The 19,093-nt window shown below is 36.2% G+C and overlaps 1 protein-coding gene across 1 annotated transcript; it reads right to left on the reverse strand.

The window, feature by feature from the left end:
* Nucleotides 1-632: 632 nt before the first annotated feature.
* On the reverse strand, nt 633-2,618 carry LOC140814238 (xyloglucan galactosyltransferase XLT2-like). Its single transcript, XM_073173157.1, has one exon. It carries the CDS (start codon nt 2,510-2,512, stop codon nt 1,004-1,006), a length of 1,509 nt encoding a protein of 502 aa, XP_073029258.1. The 5' UTR covers nt 2,513-2,618; the 3' UTR covers nt 633-1,003.
* Between the last annotated feature and the right edge of the window lie 16,475 nt (nt 2,619-19,093).

A 19,093-nucleotide genomic window follows, 5' to 3' on the forward strand; every position in this document is an offset into this window, starting at 1 on the left:
ATGGTGTTGTAAATTCATGAAAGTTTAATATATTAGTCTCATATATTCATAACACACGCATTGCGTGTGCCTCGGTAGCTAGTATTTGATTAAGAATCAACATTATTAGTTAACATTTGATTAAGAATCAATTACCAAAATTAAGCAAAAATCCATGTTTATGAACCATGTAACTCACGACCACTTTAAAAGAAAAATTTTGTGAAAATTTCGGCCACCTCCTTTCTTCCACAGATGCGCTGCTTCATCTCCGGATTTTGGAAATTCAGAGGCTACAGTCTCAACGCACAAATCGCTTGTGATTTCTAGTGTAATCCAAACGAGGAACAAAGCTTCTGATCGTAGACCTAATTAAACGATTAACATTGAATCTCCGTTCGCATGGAATTACAAGAAAAACTATATCCGCCTAAACACCGTAATTAGTTTGGAGTCCAAGCGTTAAAACGTGAAGGTATAAATTTTAGAACATCCTATGAACGTTTTGAACACACGACGCCTAAAAACAAAATTATTAAACTTCCGCTGCGCCTTGGGTACGAGAATACGATGTCCCCACACCAAGTCTCCATGGATTCGGGATCAACTTGAGGATACATTTAGCCTGCAACTTTTCTTCAATTTCAAAGGTGTAAAAGATCATAAAAAGCAATAATCCCATAGAATCACTAACTTCAATATAGAAGGTCTAAAGATGGTAGAAAGCAAAAAATCCATTAACTTTTACGACACTTCTAGCTTTAGTTTCCGAGAAGGTCTAAAAGATAACCAGAGACTTTTACAACACTTCTAGCTTCAACTTCCGGAGATTCAGCGCATAAATGGCAACTTCGAAGGTCTAAATCATGGTACAGAACAACAGCTCGGTGGCTTTAACAACACTTATAGCTTAAACTATCGAAGATTCAACACATAACTGGCTACCTGGAAGGAAGAAAAACCAAATTTGCGGTGGCTTTACTTACCCGACACTTTGAGCTTCAATCTCTGAAGGTCTAAAAGATCATTGATCGTGGTTGGAGAACATCTTCTGTCTGCTAAACCTTATCAAGACTTCATCCATGGCAATATCAAATGCATCAACATATTTCCCCAAATTCACATTAGACCTTGAATACAAAAACTTTGGCACAAAATCAATAATCCTCTCCCTCATTTTCTTCACTTCTTCTATACTATATTTCTGCAAAATTTTCTTGATTATCGAGCTATCATTTCTCACATCATTATTATCAATAAATACTGAATATTTATCATATGCAGCAGGTAAGTGCCATTCAAATTGATTCTCGAAGCTTCCTCTCCAAAAATACACCGGGATTGTACCTGCTAACATACAATCAAATGCGGATCTTCTTGTTGATCCATCTCCTTTAGGCTGCATACAGAAATCTGAATCCAAGAACCCCTCCAGTATAGCCGGTGCTCCGTCGTAACATCGAGTTACAGCGCAGTCAACTACTTGACACCAGCTTGATTCATTTTTACAGTACGACATAAGCACAGTCCTGAAATCATTCTTGATTTTCTTGCGGGTCGCCCCCACAAATGTAAGTAAGCTGGATCGTTTTCTAGAACGGATGAAATCCTGCCAAATGCAGATATCCGATTCGGATCGAGGGTGGAAGGCAGTAGGATATGGGATACTGATTTCTAATAGATCCCACGGACTTCTTTCAACTGATAACTTAAGAACATTTTTCATCAATGGCATGTAAATGAATCTTGTTCCCCATTCATTGTCGTTGTCAGTTAATCTTCGAAAATCCCAAGTTAATCGACCCAACACGATGAAATGATCCGACCCATTTGATTTCATCCACGGGGTTTGATTCTTAACCCAGTTCAACATAGTTACGCTGTGAAAATCGCGATCTTTCGAAGTGTAATTGAACCATAAATACCTGCCCACAGCGAGTCCTGCGTAGAAAGGGATGTAAAACGCCGTGGCTTCATCTTGATTCATCGTCCTGCAGATGTGATTCTTCATTCTTTCATGGTATATGACTTCTGCTGAATACATATCGGTCCAGTACCAAGCTGAGGTAAGATTCCGTGGGACGACGTCGTTCAAACCCACCGCCGGAGGCCCAAATCCGTCGTTTGACACGGCGTTGCAGCGGGAGCTCCACGGATCGATTTCGTGGCAGTTTTGGAGGAGTTCTTCGTTGAGCATCGGGGGCAGATCGTAGATGTACACTCTTCCGAATTGGCAGACGCCATCTGGTCCGGTATGTGACGTGGTTTCGATTTGTCGGTGCTGGGGTGAGGGAAGGATGGTAGGGGGCGGCGGCGGCGGCGGAGAGGCACGGATGAGGAGAAGGACTAGTAAGAGCTGCAATGAGATCGTTGCGGTGAGCCAGGCCCAGCGGTGCGAAGAGATGTGAGCTTTCAAAGATTGAAGGGTGGTTCTGATTTCGAGTTTCTTAGACTTCCTCGTGGAGTAAGAGAGGTGGCGCTGATGCTGATGCTCCTCCGCCGCCGCTGCGTGTTTTCCGGAAGTCGGCCTCATGAGTTGAGATTCTTGTCCGAAGGTGGGGACGAAAAGGAAAGGCAGAGTAGTTTGATTGTGTGGTTCCACAAGGAAGGTAGAGATGAAGCGGCCCAATGGGAACTCACAATAATTTTAGAGGAAATTGCCAATAAATTTTTACAGCAAGCATATGTTTTCTTCAGTTCTTTTGTCAAATATTTTTTTCTTCCCACTATCTTGACAACACATTGTTATTTGATTAAGCTGGCCAATTCTATCCTACTCCGGGAGATTTACCCCCTGTCACTAAATAATATATATGTCTAGCATTTAAAAATAGTTACAATAATTTTATTAGCGTTTATAAATGGGTAGAATATAGAATTTCTTATAATAATTAAATTTTAAAATATTGATTTTTTACAATTTATATGATTCTAACACAAAAATAAAAACAATAGAAATAAAAATCTCAAACCTCAAACATAAAAATTTTACTATCAAATAAAAATTTCACGTAATTTTTAAATATAAATATTAAGTTTTAAAATTTGAGAATAATAATAATAATATTATAACACATGTTATATACATGAAACAAAATTAGTTTGGTTGATTTTTGGTTAAAATAGTGTGAAATTTAATAATAATAATTAAAAAAAAGACATGTGTAAGAAAAAAAAGTAAAGGGAGTAAATCTCCCGGAGGAGGATAGAATTGGCCGATTAAGCTCCCTAAATCTCGCCAAAATATAAAAATTCCTCTTTTTTATTAATAACTTTTGATTGTATATTGGAATAATCAATAATAAGAAATAATAATGTGAAGGAGTTAATTTTCTGAAAGAATTATTTTACTTCGCTATTCATCTTGAATGTGAAAAAATTTAAATCCGACGATGATCTTTTACTATAGAGGCGCTTACATCTACGACGAGGCGAAAAAAAATCTTCCATAGAGAAGGAAGTTGTATCCGAAAGTAAAGAAGAAGGAAAATAACTCCAAAAAAATTTCGATTTTCCCACGAATTATGTAATATTCCATTTTCCATTATATAAATAGACTAAAAGCACTTTTTTCGCATGTAACTAAGAGTTTTAGTATTTTATTGTTGATTTTTTGTCCTCATTTTCTAAATTCATAACGTTTACTGTGTGTTTGGCAACCAGGATTTGAGAGGATTTCACGGGATTTGGATTTCAAAATCCTATTTTTACTGTTTGGCAAGTTAATTCAAAAAAAAAAGATTCGAATTTGTTTAGAATTTTATGAGATTTCATGGGATTTCGATGAGTATATCAAAATCCATCAAATTTGATAAGATTTGGTGGGATTTGGATTTTAAAAACATACAGTTACTTTTTTATCCAACACATTATTCTCATTAACAAATCATTCTCCACCAAAAATTCCTACATATGCATGGTTAAAACTTTTTTTCCTTTTAACTTTTTTTCGAAGTAAAAAGATTTCGTTTAAATTTTATAAGTTTCGTGTGTTATTTACTGATTAATATAATAAAAATTATAGTAATTACCAAAGCCTCTTTTTACGTTTAATAATTAATTTTATGTTAAAGTTTGAAGTTGTTTGATGATTTTTTTAATTATTATTTTATGTGCACTATGATTAATAAATAATAATTAATTTTTGAATTGACAAACATAAATAATAGAGAAGAATCATTAAATTCTAAACTTTTTTGGGTTATTTATGTTTATATGATTTCTAAGGGTAGCTTAGTAAAATTTTAAAATTCCAAATTCGAATTTTTTTTTCTCCAAAAAAGAAATGTATTTGTAAATACCATTTTTAAATTTTAAACCAAACACCAAAAGGAATTTCAATACTTGAATTTCCAAATCCAATTCCAAATCCCATGAAATCTTCTCAAATCCTGGTTGCCAAATATATTGTTATGTAAAGTTCGAAAATTCAAAGGTTCACGCGAACCACATTAATACAAGGTATTAAATTCCTCGTGTATTTCAATTAATTATTTTAATTGAATAAATTAATTATGTTGTGTATATTGACATGTTTAAAATATAATTTTCTACATGGTTATATTAAAATGTATTTTTAAGGGTTATTCGAGTTGCGATCGAGGAACGGAGACCGAGAGCCAAAAAATAGAAAAAGTTTTTATTAAATAATTGTTTTTAATAATTTAAAATATGGTTGATGATTTCTCTTATTTTTGAAAATAAGGAGTTTTGAAATGATTTTATACGCCGAGACGTAATTTTTATTTGTGTTGGTTTTTCAACAAAAATATGAACGTATTGGCAACCCGGCTAATAAATTCACAAACTTTAGTAAACAAAAATTTTTAATTAAACACTAATGGACTAAATGAGCCTAAGTAACATTATTAATGGGCCTAAGCCATGGTTAGTTTTTTTAATTAATTATAAATAACCCTAAACCTACCCCTTAACCCATTTTATGTCACGCTCCCTTCCTCCAACAAAGCACACGACTTCTTCTTCATCTAAACTCACGGCGCACACATCATATTCAACAACGAGGATCGAAACTTTTCAAGGAAAAAATCAAGCCATCGTCTTCGTGTCATCGTTCTTCAATCGTCAACGTTTAATCCTGCGTTAAAAATGCAAGGGCATGTCATATTCTCCTTTCCACTCATCATTCACACCATAGTAATTATTTAAAATTGGTTTGCATGGAAAACAAGTTGCAACATGAAATATTTTTGGTTTTATGTCAGATGTCAATTGTTAAGGCTTGAATTCGATGAAAAATCATGTTTGTTATGTTGTTAAAGGGGCTGCTATGATTATGAAAGGTTTAAGGGTGGTTTTCACATGTTTTAAAGAGTCCTAAATCACACAAAACCTATTGCACACGTACAACAGAAAAGATGGAAATCAAATTTTGTGTTTGATGATCATAGGCGCTCGGTTGGGGGACTTGTTGCTTGGCTTGGGTCTCGGTTGGACCAGGGCTAGGCTAGAGTCACGTGAGGGGTCAAGAAAGGAGTCTTAGCCATGCTAGGACTCGAGTCGAGGGCTAGGGGGAGTCCTAGCACTCCCACCCGAGAGCGGTGCAGCTGTGCATGGGAAGAAGCGCTTGGCCATGGGGCTTTGGGCTGGGCTAGATTAGGTCCTTAGGGTCCTAGGTGGGTGCACAAGAGGCTGGTTCAGGGGCTGGGTCGGTTGGCTAGGTCCTATGCGCGCATGAAGAGTCCTTGGCAGCTAAGGGTCCTCGGCCGAGAGCTTCTCTGGTTGCATGGCTTCAGTTACGAGATAGGGGTCAAGTCTGTTGGTGTAATGCCCGAGAATTTGATTATCGTAATTTGTTATGGGATTATTGAATTAAATAGATATAATTACAGACGGGCTATTACGAGAACAGATTGGACAAAGCATATAAATTACACAAGTTTTGGGCAGAACTATTGGCGCCCGAGCGGTAGAAAATGACCGCCCGAGCGCCAATGTAGTGATGTTCGGGCAGCAGATGTGGCGCCCGGGCGGTAGATTTTGACCGCCCGAGCGCCAAGGTACAAAACGGAAATGCTTGGGCAGAAACTGCCCGCTAGCGCCGATCGAAAAACATGAAAATGTGCCACGTTTCTCTATCATGCAAGTTGGATATATATATATATATATGTATATAACAAGTTCGTCCCTCACAATTTCAGAGAAGAATTGAGAAAAGGTTCCTGTATATGGGTTGAAAATCCTTACACCTTTTGTGAGAAATCCGTCCGTCAGAATTTGAATCCGACTTCAGTACTGTAATCCTATCGACGTAGGCTACAACTGGACGTAAGTTTTGCTACGTTTGGACATGCTTTGAAATTATGTCATTGTCAGAATTGAATAGGATTCATATAGATATGTTAGATATCGTAGAATCGAAGTCAGATTAAAGAACGGACTGTTTATGTAATTGTTATGATTTTTGGAATTGATTTGACTGAGAATTCATATCAGATTTGTATTGTTATTGAGATTATGAGTTGTACTGATGCTGTTTTCGAATTCTGGTATTATATCTGTAATGTTTGGGTTGACGGGGCTATCGAGACAGTATTGTTATGCCGTCAAAACATCAGTTGAATTGATATTGATCAGATTCAGTTGTGACTTAGATTATATCGTGATATTGTCGATATGAATTGGATTGTGTCTTGATTCGACATTGATCAGATTATGTGTTTTGATTTGAATATTGATCAGAATTGAGTTGTTTATTGATATTATATCTGTTCGGTATTGTTATTACCAGATTGGGAATGGACCTAGATAGAGTCGGGACTTCTTCTTCTTCTTCTAAGCGAGAAGATAAAGGTATAAATTAATGTTGAGTTGGGATTGCACAACTCGAGTGAACTCGAGTGAGGTTTGACTCGAGTTTCCCTAAATCACATACTTTACTTTATTGCATTGATATTTGCATTGAGTTGATTGATATACTTATTCTCTTGAATTATAGATGACAGGTGTTAGACGAGTAATCTTGTGACAGAAGTACCTGATAGTGGTGGTATCGCCACGGGCACATTGCACGATGTCTCAAGATAGGATGTTAGCGATGGAGCTACAGTCCATGACGGTTAGGTCAGGACACCGGATGTTTGGTTATATCGAGTAAATAGAATTGGAATTTCTTCTATTACGGAATTCGATATAGGAACACCATATTTGGTTATATCGAGTAATAGGATCAGAGTTCCTTCTATTACGGAATTCGGTATAGGATCACCACATCTGGAAACCGGGATCCCTAGGCTAGGATTGAGTCTAGTCTAAAACGTAGAGTCACGAGTTGGAGTAACAGTTATATCGATTGGTATCGATGGAATTTGAATTATGTTCCTGATATTGGTACATGCTTAGAATAGAATTTATTCTTGATATTGAATCATGTTCCGGATTAGGGTACATGTTTAGAATATGACTTATTCTTGTTATTGATTCATGTCATGATTTTGATATAGGATATGATTTGCTGTTTTATGCTTTTATATTGTTTATATGATTGCATGTATACATGATTTATACTGGGATATTTATATCTCACCGGAGTTATCCGGCTGTTGTCTTGGTTGTATGTGTGCATGGCAACAGGTGGGCTAGGATCAGGGTCGAGAAGAGAACGAGGCTGGACTAGATAGCGTGGAGATCCGGGCTTTGAAGCAACTTAGGATTCAGCACTGACTTGTAGTTTAACCTTGTCGGATTATTGTAGATCATACAATAGTTATATGTGATGTTTAATATGTAATTTGAATTTAATTACATTATGTTTCCGCTGTGTAATTTTTTTAAAAAAAATTAGACCCTGTTTATTATAATTGATTAATTAGTCCCAATGACGATTAAGAACTGGATTAGCTTCCGGGTCCCCACAGTAGGTTCCAGGGGTGGCTCTGGTCAGCTCGAGCTTGGCTCGATGAAATAACAAGATGGCTCGAAGGGGATTAGTTGAAGGCTTAAGGTTTTCCCTTTTAAAATAAATTGAAACATGGATCATGGTGGACGAGTCATGGTTCACGAGGGATAAAATAATGTAAAAAGTCTAAGTTTGAATTTATGAATTTTATATTAAAGTTTGAAATTATTCGGAATTAAAACGCCTTAAAAAACAAATAATTAAATATTAATTAAAAAGTCAAGTATTTAAGCTAAATAAAATTATGAGAATTTTAATTTAAGCTTAAATAATTATTTGGGACATGTTAGAGTTAATGAAATTAAGATAAAGTCAAATTCGAGGATTTTTACGTCTAGGGGTAAAATAGTCATTTTACACTTAGAAAATAGTAAACATCATGGCATTACTCTGAATGCTGTTTTATGTGTTAAAATGATAATTTTAAATGTTTTTGGATTTTTTATTATTTAATATGGAAAATTAAAAGATATGTTGCATGCTTCATTTCAAAAGAAAAATGATATTTTATGATGATTTTGGTAAAGTTGTGATAATATGAAACATTAGAGGAGGTGAAGTAACTGTGACTATTATGATGTTATGATAATATGATTGGGGATATCGTGAGGGAAAAGGCCCCAGAGGGAGCCCATTTGCGGGAGGAGGCCCCAAAGGGAGCCCATTTTTGGGAGGAGACCCCACAGAGAGCCCGTCTATGGGATAAGGCCCCAGAGAGAGCCTGACGATCGTATTTCCATATGATCATGATAGGCCAATGCTCAGTTGACGTGTGAGAGTGTCGCTGATGTCCCTGCCGCCCAGTATTGTGGTTATATGATAGATGCATCCATCGACCTTATGATGATACGAAAGTCATAATTAACAATCCAAATTCAATCAAAAGAAAACGTATATGCTTAAATGAAAAAAAAAAGGTAAATGTTTATAATAAAATGATGAATGATTTAAGTTTATGCATCGTCATGAAAATATTTTTGTTTAAAGTTTATGCATCTTCACGAAAATGATATTTTAAGTAAAAGTATTTTCACTGTTGTATGTTATTTTTATACGTATTATTTGTTATGAAGAATATGTTGTGTTGAGTCTTTAGATTCACTAGGTATGATCGATGCAGGTGATTATGATATTAATGTTAATGGAGGTCTTGATGGTTGACCTAACTAAACTGAATGTGCATATAACCCGAGGACCAGTACTTCTATTTTCCTCACTTATGATTTTAAGTTTATGATTTACGTTAAAGATTTTATGACTCGTATTTATGCTTTGAGTGGTTTTTGAGAGGTTTTAGTATGAGCTATACTTTTCAAATATTTGTCTTTTAGGTTTAGTAAAACGTTTGACGATTTTATGTTTTGACTATTTCCTTTGATTTTCAAATACTAGTTGGTTGTTTGATTTCAAAAATGGTGCAAAATATTTTATATATTTGTATTAGTGTTCTGCCGAAATCTTGTAGGGCTTTAAAAAGATTTTTTTAGTACTTTTTAAGAAAAACGAGTAGTGGACGTTTCAGTTGGTATCAGAGCAATAATTCTATGAAGAGTTGAGCCACCATCAGTGCCGGGAAGCTCAGTCGTCAAGTCTCAATTTGTAAATTTACATGTTCCATATGATTTTTATGATGTTACCTGCATGACTACATGAATCATATGTTTACGTCACATGTTTAATATCATTATGAGGATATATGTATTATATGCTTTAGATACGTGATACGATATGAAATAAGAAATTATTTGATTTCAACGCATGTTGACTTTGTGGTGTAATTGGACTATGTTGATTTTTGGGTTTTAGTATTAACATTCTATTGTTTGAGTCATAAGTTAATCGTGAATATTATGAATGCTTTTGGGACACGTAGATTTTTCTAAGAAAATATTGATGACTCGTGGATACTAATTGATTTGATTTTGGGAATTTCACCTAAGGAATAATGATTTGAGGATTGCAAAGACTTTGGGAGTATAAAAATATATAATTTGGGATGTTAGGTTTTAACGGAAAGGCAAGATTAGTTATAAGAATTGATTTTTGGGTGAATAAGTTTAAAATTATTGAAATTATGTTATGGAAAACCTGTAGAGGAAAGTTAAGAATGCCAAAACACTTATGGGTTAAATGTTGGATTTTCGACATTAAGGACCAATGAGATAATTTTTGGGGCAATTGTTAAGGAATTTGAGGACTAGTTTATTAATAAGTGAGAATTTAATGGTTTAAATGATGGGAATTTTTAATGATTTGGGCTCGAAAGGATATTTAGAATCTTGGGATATTTTGGTTATAGTTTTATAAGGAATGTTAATCAAGGGTATTGTAGGATAAATCGATATTAAGCTTAAAAATCTAAGCGTTAGTAGATGGGTTTGAGATTTTAATGTTGAAATATGATAGGTCGACGAACTTCTGACTGATCGGAGCATGTGCGGTAGTGACACATGCTAGAAAAGCTTGGCCTCCACGTATAATAAGCTTCCTCAAGCACAGACAAGAGATAATGTGCGGCATTTGTTTGTGTCTCTCCGCCTCAAAGACAAAAGATTTACCACTAGGCGGTCGAATAGACACTGATCGACGAAAATCAATAGAAGCTCCATTCGCTGATAACTAATCCATACCGAGTATAATATGACATTCGGGCATAGGAAGAACAATAAGATATGCCCGAACCACATCTTTGAATAAACGAAGCTCAAGATTCTTGACAATTTTAGACGTGAGCATTTGATCACCGGAAGGAATAGAAACTTTGAAAACCAAACTCATATCTTGGGAAGTAATATTCAGTCTTTTGATGAAGGTTTCAGATATAAAAAGAATGTGTAGCTCCTGAATCTAGCAGTGAATAGGTAGCTACCCCTTGAATGATAATCCTCCCTTCGGCGAAAATTTCTTTTAAATCTTTTCGTGTCGAAGCTTAAGGAAAATTCTATCATTATTCTCCCAAATTTCTGTGAATATTGCGCGTTGAACTTAAGCATTTGTTGAAAAATTGCCTTTAGCCCTTCAATTTTTTGAAATTTGCATTTAGTCCCCAAATTTTTGAATATTTGCCATTTGACCCTTATATTTTTCAAAATTTTCCTTTTTGGTCCCTTAAATTTCGATAATTACATTTTTTACCCTCAAGAATTCGAAAATTTCATTTAGGTCCCTTAACTTTGGGTTAATAGCATTAAGGCCCTTACATTTTTCTAAAATTGCACTTAGACCCCTTAATAAATTTCGAAATCCATAGCAACCCTTGATTATGATTTTCTTTTAATTTTGGCCCTAAAACTTTTTATTTGGAATTAAATCATCCTTTACATAAAACAAGGCACAAAATTCCATATTAATTTCTAGGATTTCTCAAATCATAACTAAAATCCAACTAAGGTAGAACATGCAATCTAATTTCCACTAGGTTAAACTTGATCTCAATTCAATTCTAATAACCAATTTAACATTTCATGCATTAAAAGCAGTATAAAAATGTTAAATGACTAGGTTACCCGTGAAAAGTGTAGTGTCTGCCTCCTCCTCAACTTCTTCAGCATTCATAACATAAGCTCGTCCCACAGTAGCCGCTTTCCTCTTCGGGCAATCACCAGCCTTGTGCCCATTCTCCTTGCAATAGAAACACTTGAATGTCCCCCATCACATTTGCCAAGATGTAAGCGATTCCGCTCCTTGCATGGTTGCCTTTCAGCAGGCTTTGGTGCTCCAGGATTTTGTGGCCTTTGCTGTCCTTGCTTCTTGACTTGACCTTGGGGCTTTTGAGGCCATTGAGGTTTAGGAGGACCAGTATATGGTTTAATGTTTGGCTGATTGTTATTTTGGTTTTGTTGCCTCTTGCACTGTATCTCAAACTCGATGTCCTTTAAAGAGTGTTTAGACTAGAATGCATAAGTCGTAGCAGTGGCAAAATCCAAAGGGCGCATCATCATAACATTATTTCGTACGGTGAGTCGTAGACCATCCATGAAGTGTCTAAGCTTCTCTTCAGGATCCCTCGCAATAAGGGGTACAATGTGACAACCAATATCAAATTTCTTCACAAACTTAGCAACAGTCAAGTGTCCTTGACGGAGGCTCATAAACTCCATCTTCAGTCGCCCTCTAACATCAGCAGTAAAATATTTTTCATTGAATATCTCCTTGAAATGAGCCCAAGCAAGATTAGCAATATCAATACCATGCTCAGCTCCTTTCTACCATAAAGAAGCATCATCCCTAAACATGTAGGTGGTACACCTCACACAGTCAGCATTCCCCATGTTCAGATAACGGAAGTGTACCTCGAGTGTACGAATCCAAGCCTCAGCAGCAAAAGGATCGGTGGTGCCAGAAAATTCCTTCGGCCCTAGTCTCCGGAACTGATCATATATGTCATGCTGTGGCCTAGGTGCTTGCTGTAACAGCTGCTGCTATAACAGCTGCTACTGTAACTGTTGCTCGAAGAAACGAGCCATACCTTCTAACGCACGAGTAGCAGTATACCCTGGAGGCGGGGGTACATTAACATTACCTTGATGGTTCACACTGTTCTTTCTTGATTCTCAATAACAGGGGCACGTCTAGGAGGAATTTTATAGAACGTTTTCCAAATTCTAACGTAACCAACATGCATTTTTAAATCTAAAATTTCTAATCATGTGACATATCCTTATTCATTTAGCAATTTAAGCATGCGAAACATAAATACTAAAAAAGCTAGTAAACAGGTGACGTAAACATATTATTCATATCGTCATGCAGGTAATATCATATTAATCCATATAAAGCATGTAAAACTTACAAATTGAGGATTGACGAATTATCTTTCCGGCGCTGATGATGGCACAACCCTTTATAGGACCTTTGCTTTGATACCAACTGAAACGTCTGCTATTCGTTTTCTTAAAAACTACTAAAAAAAATTTTCTAAGGAATCGGCCGAACACTCCTATATACGTAAAAATATTTTTATAAAATATTTTGCAAAATTTTAAATTAATAAATCAACCAACTAGTATTTGAAAATCAAAGGAAATATCTCAAGATATAAAATCGTCAAATGTTAACCAACCTAAAAAGCAATAAACTTGAAAAGTATCATCCTCTCAAAAACCACTCTAAAGCATAAATAAATATTCTTAAAAATCTTTTAACATAAATCGTAAACATAAATCATAAGTGCGGAAAAAGTAGAAACGCTGGTCCTCGGGTTATGTGCACCGATAGTCCGACAAGGTCAACCATCAAGACCTCCAGTAACATTAACATCAGAATCACCTGCATCCATCACACCTAGTGAGTTTAAAGACTCAACACATCATAATCTTTGATAACAAGTAATACGTATAAAATCACATGCAACAGTGAAAGATACTTTTACATTAAAAAAAAAAAATTTCTGACATTCATAACATAAACCTCAACCTTTACTTTTTCCTCATTTCATAACATAATTCCTTTTATCATAATCATAACATTTTTCCTTTTTATTGTATTCAGATCGTTAATTGTGACTTTCTTCATCCTCATAAAGTCGATATATCCATCTACATGTAACCACAGTACTGGCCGGCGGGGACATCAGCGACACTCTCTCGACAACTGAGCCTTGGCCTATCCTCATCGAGTGGAATACGATCGTTGGGCTCTTTCTAGGGTCTTCTCCCACAAATAAGCTCCCTCTGGGCCTTTTCCCTCACGATATCCCCATTCTTATCCCTATATCATCATATCCTCAATAATCACAATTACTTTAGTTCCTTCAAATTTTGACATTTTAATCACTTTATAAAAATCATGTATTTAATATCCTTTTTCCTTTAAAAACAAGCATGCAACATATCCTTTTTCCTTTATCGTTCATCAGAAATTCCATAATCGAATCATAAAATTCCATAAACCTTTAACATAACCCTTTTTGCATATAAAAATCCTTAACCATTTAAAAATAATCATAATACATATAAAACAGCATTCAGTGCACTGCCACGACTAGGCATGCTTATCGGTTCCACCGGACCGGTTTCGGACCGGTTCCTACCGGTTCTCGGTCCGGTGAGTTCGGAACCGGTCTGAACAGGTAAGAAACCGGTTCCGAACCGGTTCCGGTTCCAAGTAGAAATACTTGGAACCAATCCGAATCTAGACCGGTTCGGCCTCTAATAAACCGGTTCTGGTTCGGGGCGAACCGGTTCCGAACTCTATTTTATTATATTTATTAAATAATTAAAATTAAAAATATTAAGGGACAATTTTTTATTTAATATTAAGATGCAAATAAATGTGCATTACATTAAAAAAAAATTAACAAAATAACTTAAACATTTATTTGTACAATTTGACATCTAAAATTCATCACGATTTATTAAAATATATTTTGAATATTCTGGATCTTCGTCGGAGCTTGAGCTTTGAAATTCGTCGATCGCGCCAGATGTCCTATTCTTTTTTTCTGCAGCAAACCAATCTTGTAGGCATGTTAGCATGGAAAGTGTTTCTGGCTTTAAATTAGTTCTTTGATCACCAACGATCCTTCCACATACTGAAAATGCTGATTCGGAAGCAACACTTGAACTTTGAATTGGTAGGACATCTCTTGCGATTGCACCTAACACTGGATAAAGTTTAGAATTTACTTTCCACCAATCAAGAACATCGAAATTCTCTGTAGTCTCAATATATTGGCTTAGATAAATTTGGATCTCATTGTAATTGGTTGTTGTCATCGATTTTCCTTTGAATTTTTGTCGTTTCAAACTTTGAAAGAAGTTAAGTGCTCCACTTTTGCTTTTATATGTCGGCATCTCCTCCGGCTGCACGCTCGGTTCATCACATTGTTCACTAGCATACAAATCAAACAATTCTTGGAGAGAATGCGTGATTGACTTCTTTTGATCGTCAAAATTCTTCCCAAGAAATTTAGCATAATATTCAAAAAAAATGTCTAATCCTCCTTGATTTTGAGTATGATCAAGTAATGTTGCTAAACCATGCACAATTGGTATAGTTTCCCAATATTTTTTAAATTTATTTTCCATATTTGTAACAAAATCACGCATTACAGAATCATTACGATATTCAATAAATTTATAAAACATATTGAAAAGCAAAGGTAGAAACATCGTTGAAGTAGGGTAGTTAATGCCAGAAAATTTTTCGGTTGCTTCTTTAAAAATTTCTAACAAAGAAACACATTTACTCAAAATAATCCAATCATCGTCATTTAGCATTAAACTTTCTACCGCGATATTATTATAATATGGAGTAACTAAATCTTTAAAACGTAATAAAGTATGAAGCAAGTGATATAAAGAATTCCATCTAGTATCAATTGGAAGAAGAAATTTTTTAAATTTAATTCCGGTTGATTCGACTAGTGTTTTCCAGTCACGTCCATATCTTCTTTCACGTAATAATTTCCCACATAATTTGAACTTTTCTATTACAGTGGACATTTGCTCATCACATGCACATTTAACACATAAGTTGATAATATGACACGCACATCTAACATGAAGCAAATTACCTTCTAAAATTGGTTTTAGTGAATCTTTAAGATATTTAATTGCAAGAGTATTGGCACTCGCATTATCTAACGTTATCGACATTATTTTATTTTGTATGTCATAAATTTTAACAACATTTAAAACATATCTAGCTATAGTGTATCCATTGTGAGACGATTCTAAATGATCTAGCGCTAAAATTCTTTTTTGCATACTCCAACTTTCGTCAATCCAATGACAGGTAACAACAAGATATGATTCATATTTTAAATTAGTCCAAATATCAGTAGTCAAACTAACTCTACAAAAAATATTTGAAAGATGCGATTTTAGTGTTTCTTTATATTCTTTATAAATATCAAAACAATATTTTTTAAGTGTGTGCCTAGAAATATTGTGAAAACCAGGTTGAATAGTACTAGTAAATTCAACAAAACCTTCTTGTTCGGCTATTATAAAAGGTTGACAACATTTGGTAACAAACTTTACGATAGCTTTCCTAGAAATTTCTTTTGTAATTGTGAAAGCTTTACCACTTGAAGGATTAACTTGTTGTTGTGTTAATTCCCTACCTAATGGTTGAAGCGTATCGGGTCAAGTTTATGTATTTTAACTAAATGTTTTTTCAAAGTGCCGGTTCCACCGGAACCACCACCTGTTTTGTAAGAATACCTCGTTTTGCAAATTTTACAAACGGCGAAAGAGTTATTTGTACCTTGTTGTTCAAATCAAAGTGATCCCAAACTTTGCTTCGCTTTGCACGGGCTGTCGTCGTGCTCGTAGAAATTGTGTTGCTTGCTCGAGTAGACGATGGCGTCCCTACATCTTTGTTGGGGAGTTCCATGGGTTCTTCATCCTCGTGGCCAGGTTCGACTTCATCATAGTCGGGGATGTAGCCATAATGTTCACCAAAGTCGGGAGCGTATTCGCCACGACCACCACGACGGTTTGAAGATGATGCCATTGAAATTCGAAATATTTGTATGAGTAAATTACGAAATATATTGCTTGTAGGGAAATGAAAGTTGAGAGAAAATTGATATATGAAATGAGAAAAATGACTTGTATTTATAGGTGATTTTTGGGGGTTAAAAAAAAATTATATGCAATTTGGCCCCCAATTTGAGAAATAAAAACTGCAGATTTCAGTAGCCGTTGCTACTGAAATCTGCAGTGTCCAACGGCTGCAAATGCAGCCGTTGGACTGCTGCAAGGCTGCATTTGCAGCCGTTGGACTGCTGCATTTGCAGCCCAACGGCTGCATGCAGCCTTTGGCCATGATTTGGGCCAACGGTTGCATTTGCAACCGTTGGCCCAAATTCTAATTTTTTATTTTTTTGAAAAAAAAATTCGAAATTCGGGTTTCGGGTCCGGTTTCGGATCCGGTTCCGGGTACGGTCCGGAACCGGTCCGAAATCGGACCCGGAACCGGTTGAACCGGTTCAGAATATGCTGAACCGGTTCAACCCACAAATTAATGGGTTGTACAAGGTTTCGGGTCCGGTTCTCACATACCGGATCCGATTCCGGGCTTATCGTACCGGTTTCGGGTCTGTTCCGGGTCGAACCGGCCCGATAAGCATGCCTAGCCACGACGTTTACTAATTTTCGGGTGTAAAAATACCGTTATATCCCTAGAGGTAAATTTTCATGTTTTTCAATTTTTCTTAATTTCCTTGACTCTAACATGTCCCAAATAATTATTTAAGCATAAAATAATTTTTCATAATTTTATTTAGCATAAATAATAGACTTTTTAATTTATCTTTAATTATTCATTTTTAATGTGTTTTAATCCCGAATAATTTCAAACTTTAATATAAAATTCCTAAATTTAAATCTTAGACTTTTAACAATTATGGGCCCTCGTGAACCATGACTCGACCCCCCTTGAGCCATGTTTCAATTTTTTTCTCAAAGAATACCCTAATTCAAACCTACTTGATCACCCTTGAGCCATCTTGTAATTCCATCGAGCCAAGCCCGATCCACCCCAAGCCAGCCCCTTCCCAACCCTTCTATGGACCCTAAGAACCAAACGGACCAGCCCCTAAGTTAATAACTGAAGCTCCCCACCTGCACCAGCATGGCCGAGATTCCCCAAGTGCAAGGACTCTACGTTTTTGGTGCCTAGGACTCTAGCCGTCGACCCGGCCCTTGAACCATACCCATGTGCACCGACCTAGGACCCTAAGGACTCACTCTAGCCCAGCCCGAGACCCCCCAGCCGAGCCACTCAACCCACGCGCAAGTTGTACCTGCGTGGTGCCTTTGTTGGCCCTCGAGTAGAGTCCTAGCTTGCTAGGTGTAATGCTCGAATTTTAAAAAAAAATTGAAAAAAAAAATTTATTGTTCACGAGGTTACTATTCAAGCGCTACAGCGCTAGAATAATAGCGCCTAGTCACTAGAGTTGCGCAAATTAGCACTGAAAAGTGGCGTTGCGGCGCTACAGACATGAAAATTGACTATGTAAGCTCATTTTCACCTCCTCCAATCATTTTTCTTCTCCTCCACGCAAACCCTCATCCATTTCCTCTACATTTTCAAACTTCTTTCTAATTTTATGGGAGATATGCTCAAGAAAATTATGAAATGAAGGTAGATTTGTGATCCTCTCATCACGGGCTTCACGAGGAAGTAAGTATTTTCCAATTTTATTCAAGTTTGGAAATGGGTTGAAGTTTAGAATTGATATGCAAGTTGATTTTAAGATATTGAGATGTTGGAGATTTTGTATTTTATTTAATCGTTTGGTTTGTTACATATATAATTATTAGTATAGATGTCGGACACGGGGCCCCACATTAGGACTCCTCCCCAGCCCCTTGACTCGAGTCCTAGCGTGGCTAGGACTCTAACCCTGACTCAGACATGACCTTGGCTAGCCCTGGTCCCAGCCGTGCCAAGCCATGCCAACCCTTGCCCCAAAACAGAACACCTAGATTCCCCTTGACAGAAATTTCGATTCCAGCTTTTGATTGTTCGAGTTGCAGCGTGTTTGTGCAATCCTAGAACCATCAAAATTGTGTAAAAACAACGCTAGATTATAACCTAATATCATAGCAGCCCCTTAACATGTATAGGACATGATTTTGGATAAAAAATTCATAAGTATACACATTTACATGCAATATTGCGAAAATAATCATAAGGACTTCATGCTTTTCATAAAAACGTCTTTTAAAACAATAATACGATGTGATAGACGATAAAAGGAGATGTATGGCGTTCCTTTGCGTAATTTACGCACGAATATACGTTGACGACGAAGAACGGCGACGAGGAGGGCCTAGGATTGTGTTCCCTTTGAAAGCTTTCGATTTTTCTATCAAACCTTGATGTGTGTGTTCGTGTATAGTGTAATGCCCGAATTTTCATATAATATGGCAGTAGTTGTGATGGTTCTTGGCTTTACGTTATGGTACGAATGATAATGATGTTATAAAGTGGAAACGATAATGGATGGGTAGAATCAAAGGTGAAATTTGAGCTAAATAGGTAATGGAAGTGCAGAAACGGTATGAAAAATGTGGCAGTAGTTGTGGTTTTTAGCATAATGTTTTGTATATTGATCCAATTGATGTGAGGCCACTTTTATTAGAAAGATAAGACATAAGGCTATAACTTTCCAGTTTTGAGTTTTGTTCAAATCATTAGGGAAGATGAGCCAAAAGCGCCCCGAAGTGTGTCGTGCGTATC

Source organism: Primulina eburnea, chromosome 15, assembly GCF_022965805.1.
Source record: "Primulina eburnea isolate SZY01 chromosome 15, ASM2296580v1, whole genome shotgun sequence".
Taxonomy (NCBI): domain Eukaryota; kingdom Viridiplantae; phylum Streptophyta; class Magnoliopsida; order Lamiales; family Gesneriaceae; genus Primulina; species Primulina eburnea.

What these genes read in the sequence shown, in the direction of transcription:
- LOC140814238 (XM_073173157.1), bottom strand. Translation starts at nt 2,512, where the DNA reads ATGAGGCCGACTTCCGGAAAACACGCAGCGGCGGCGGAGGAGCATCAG.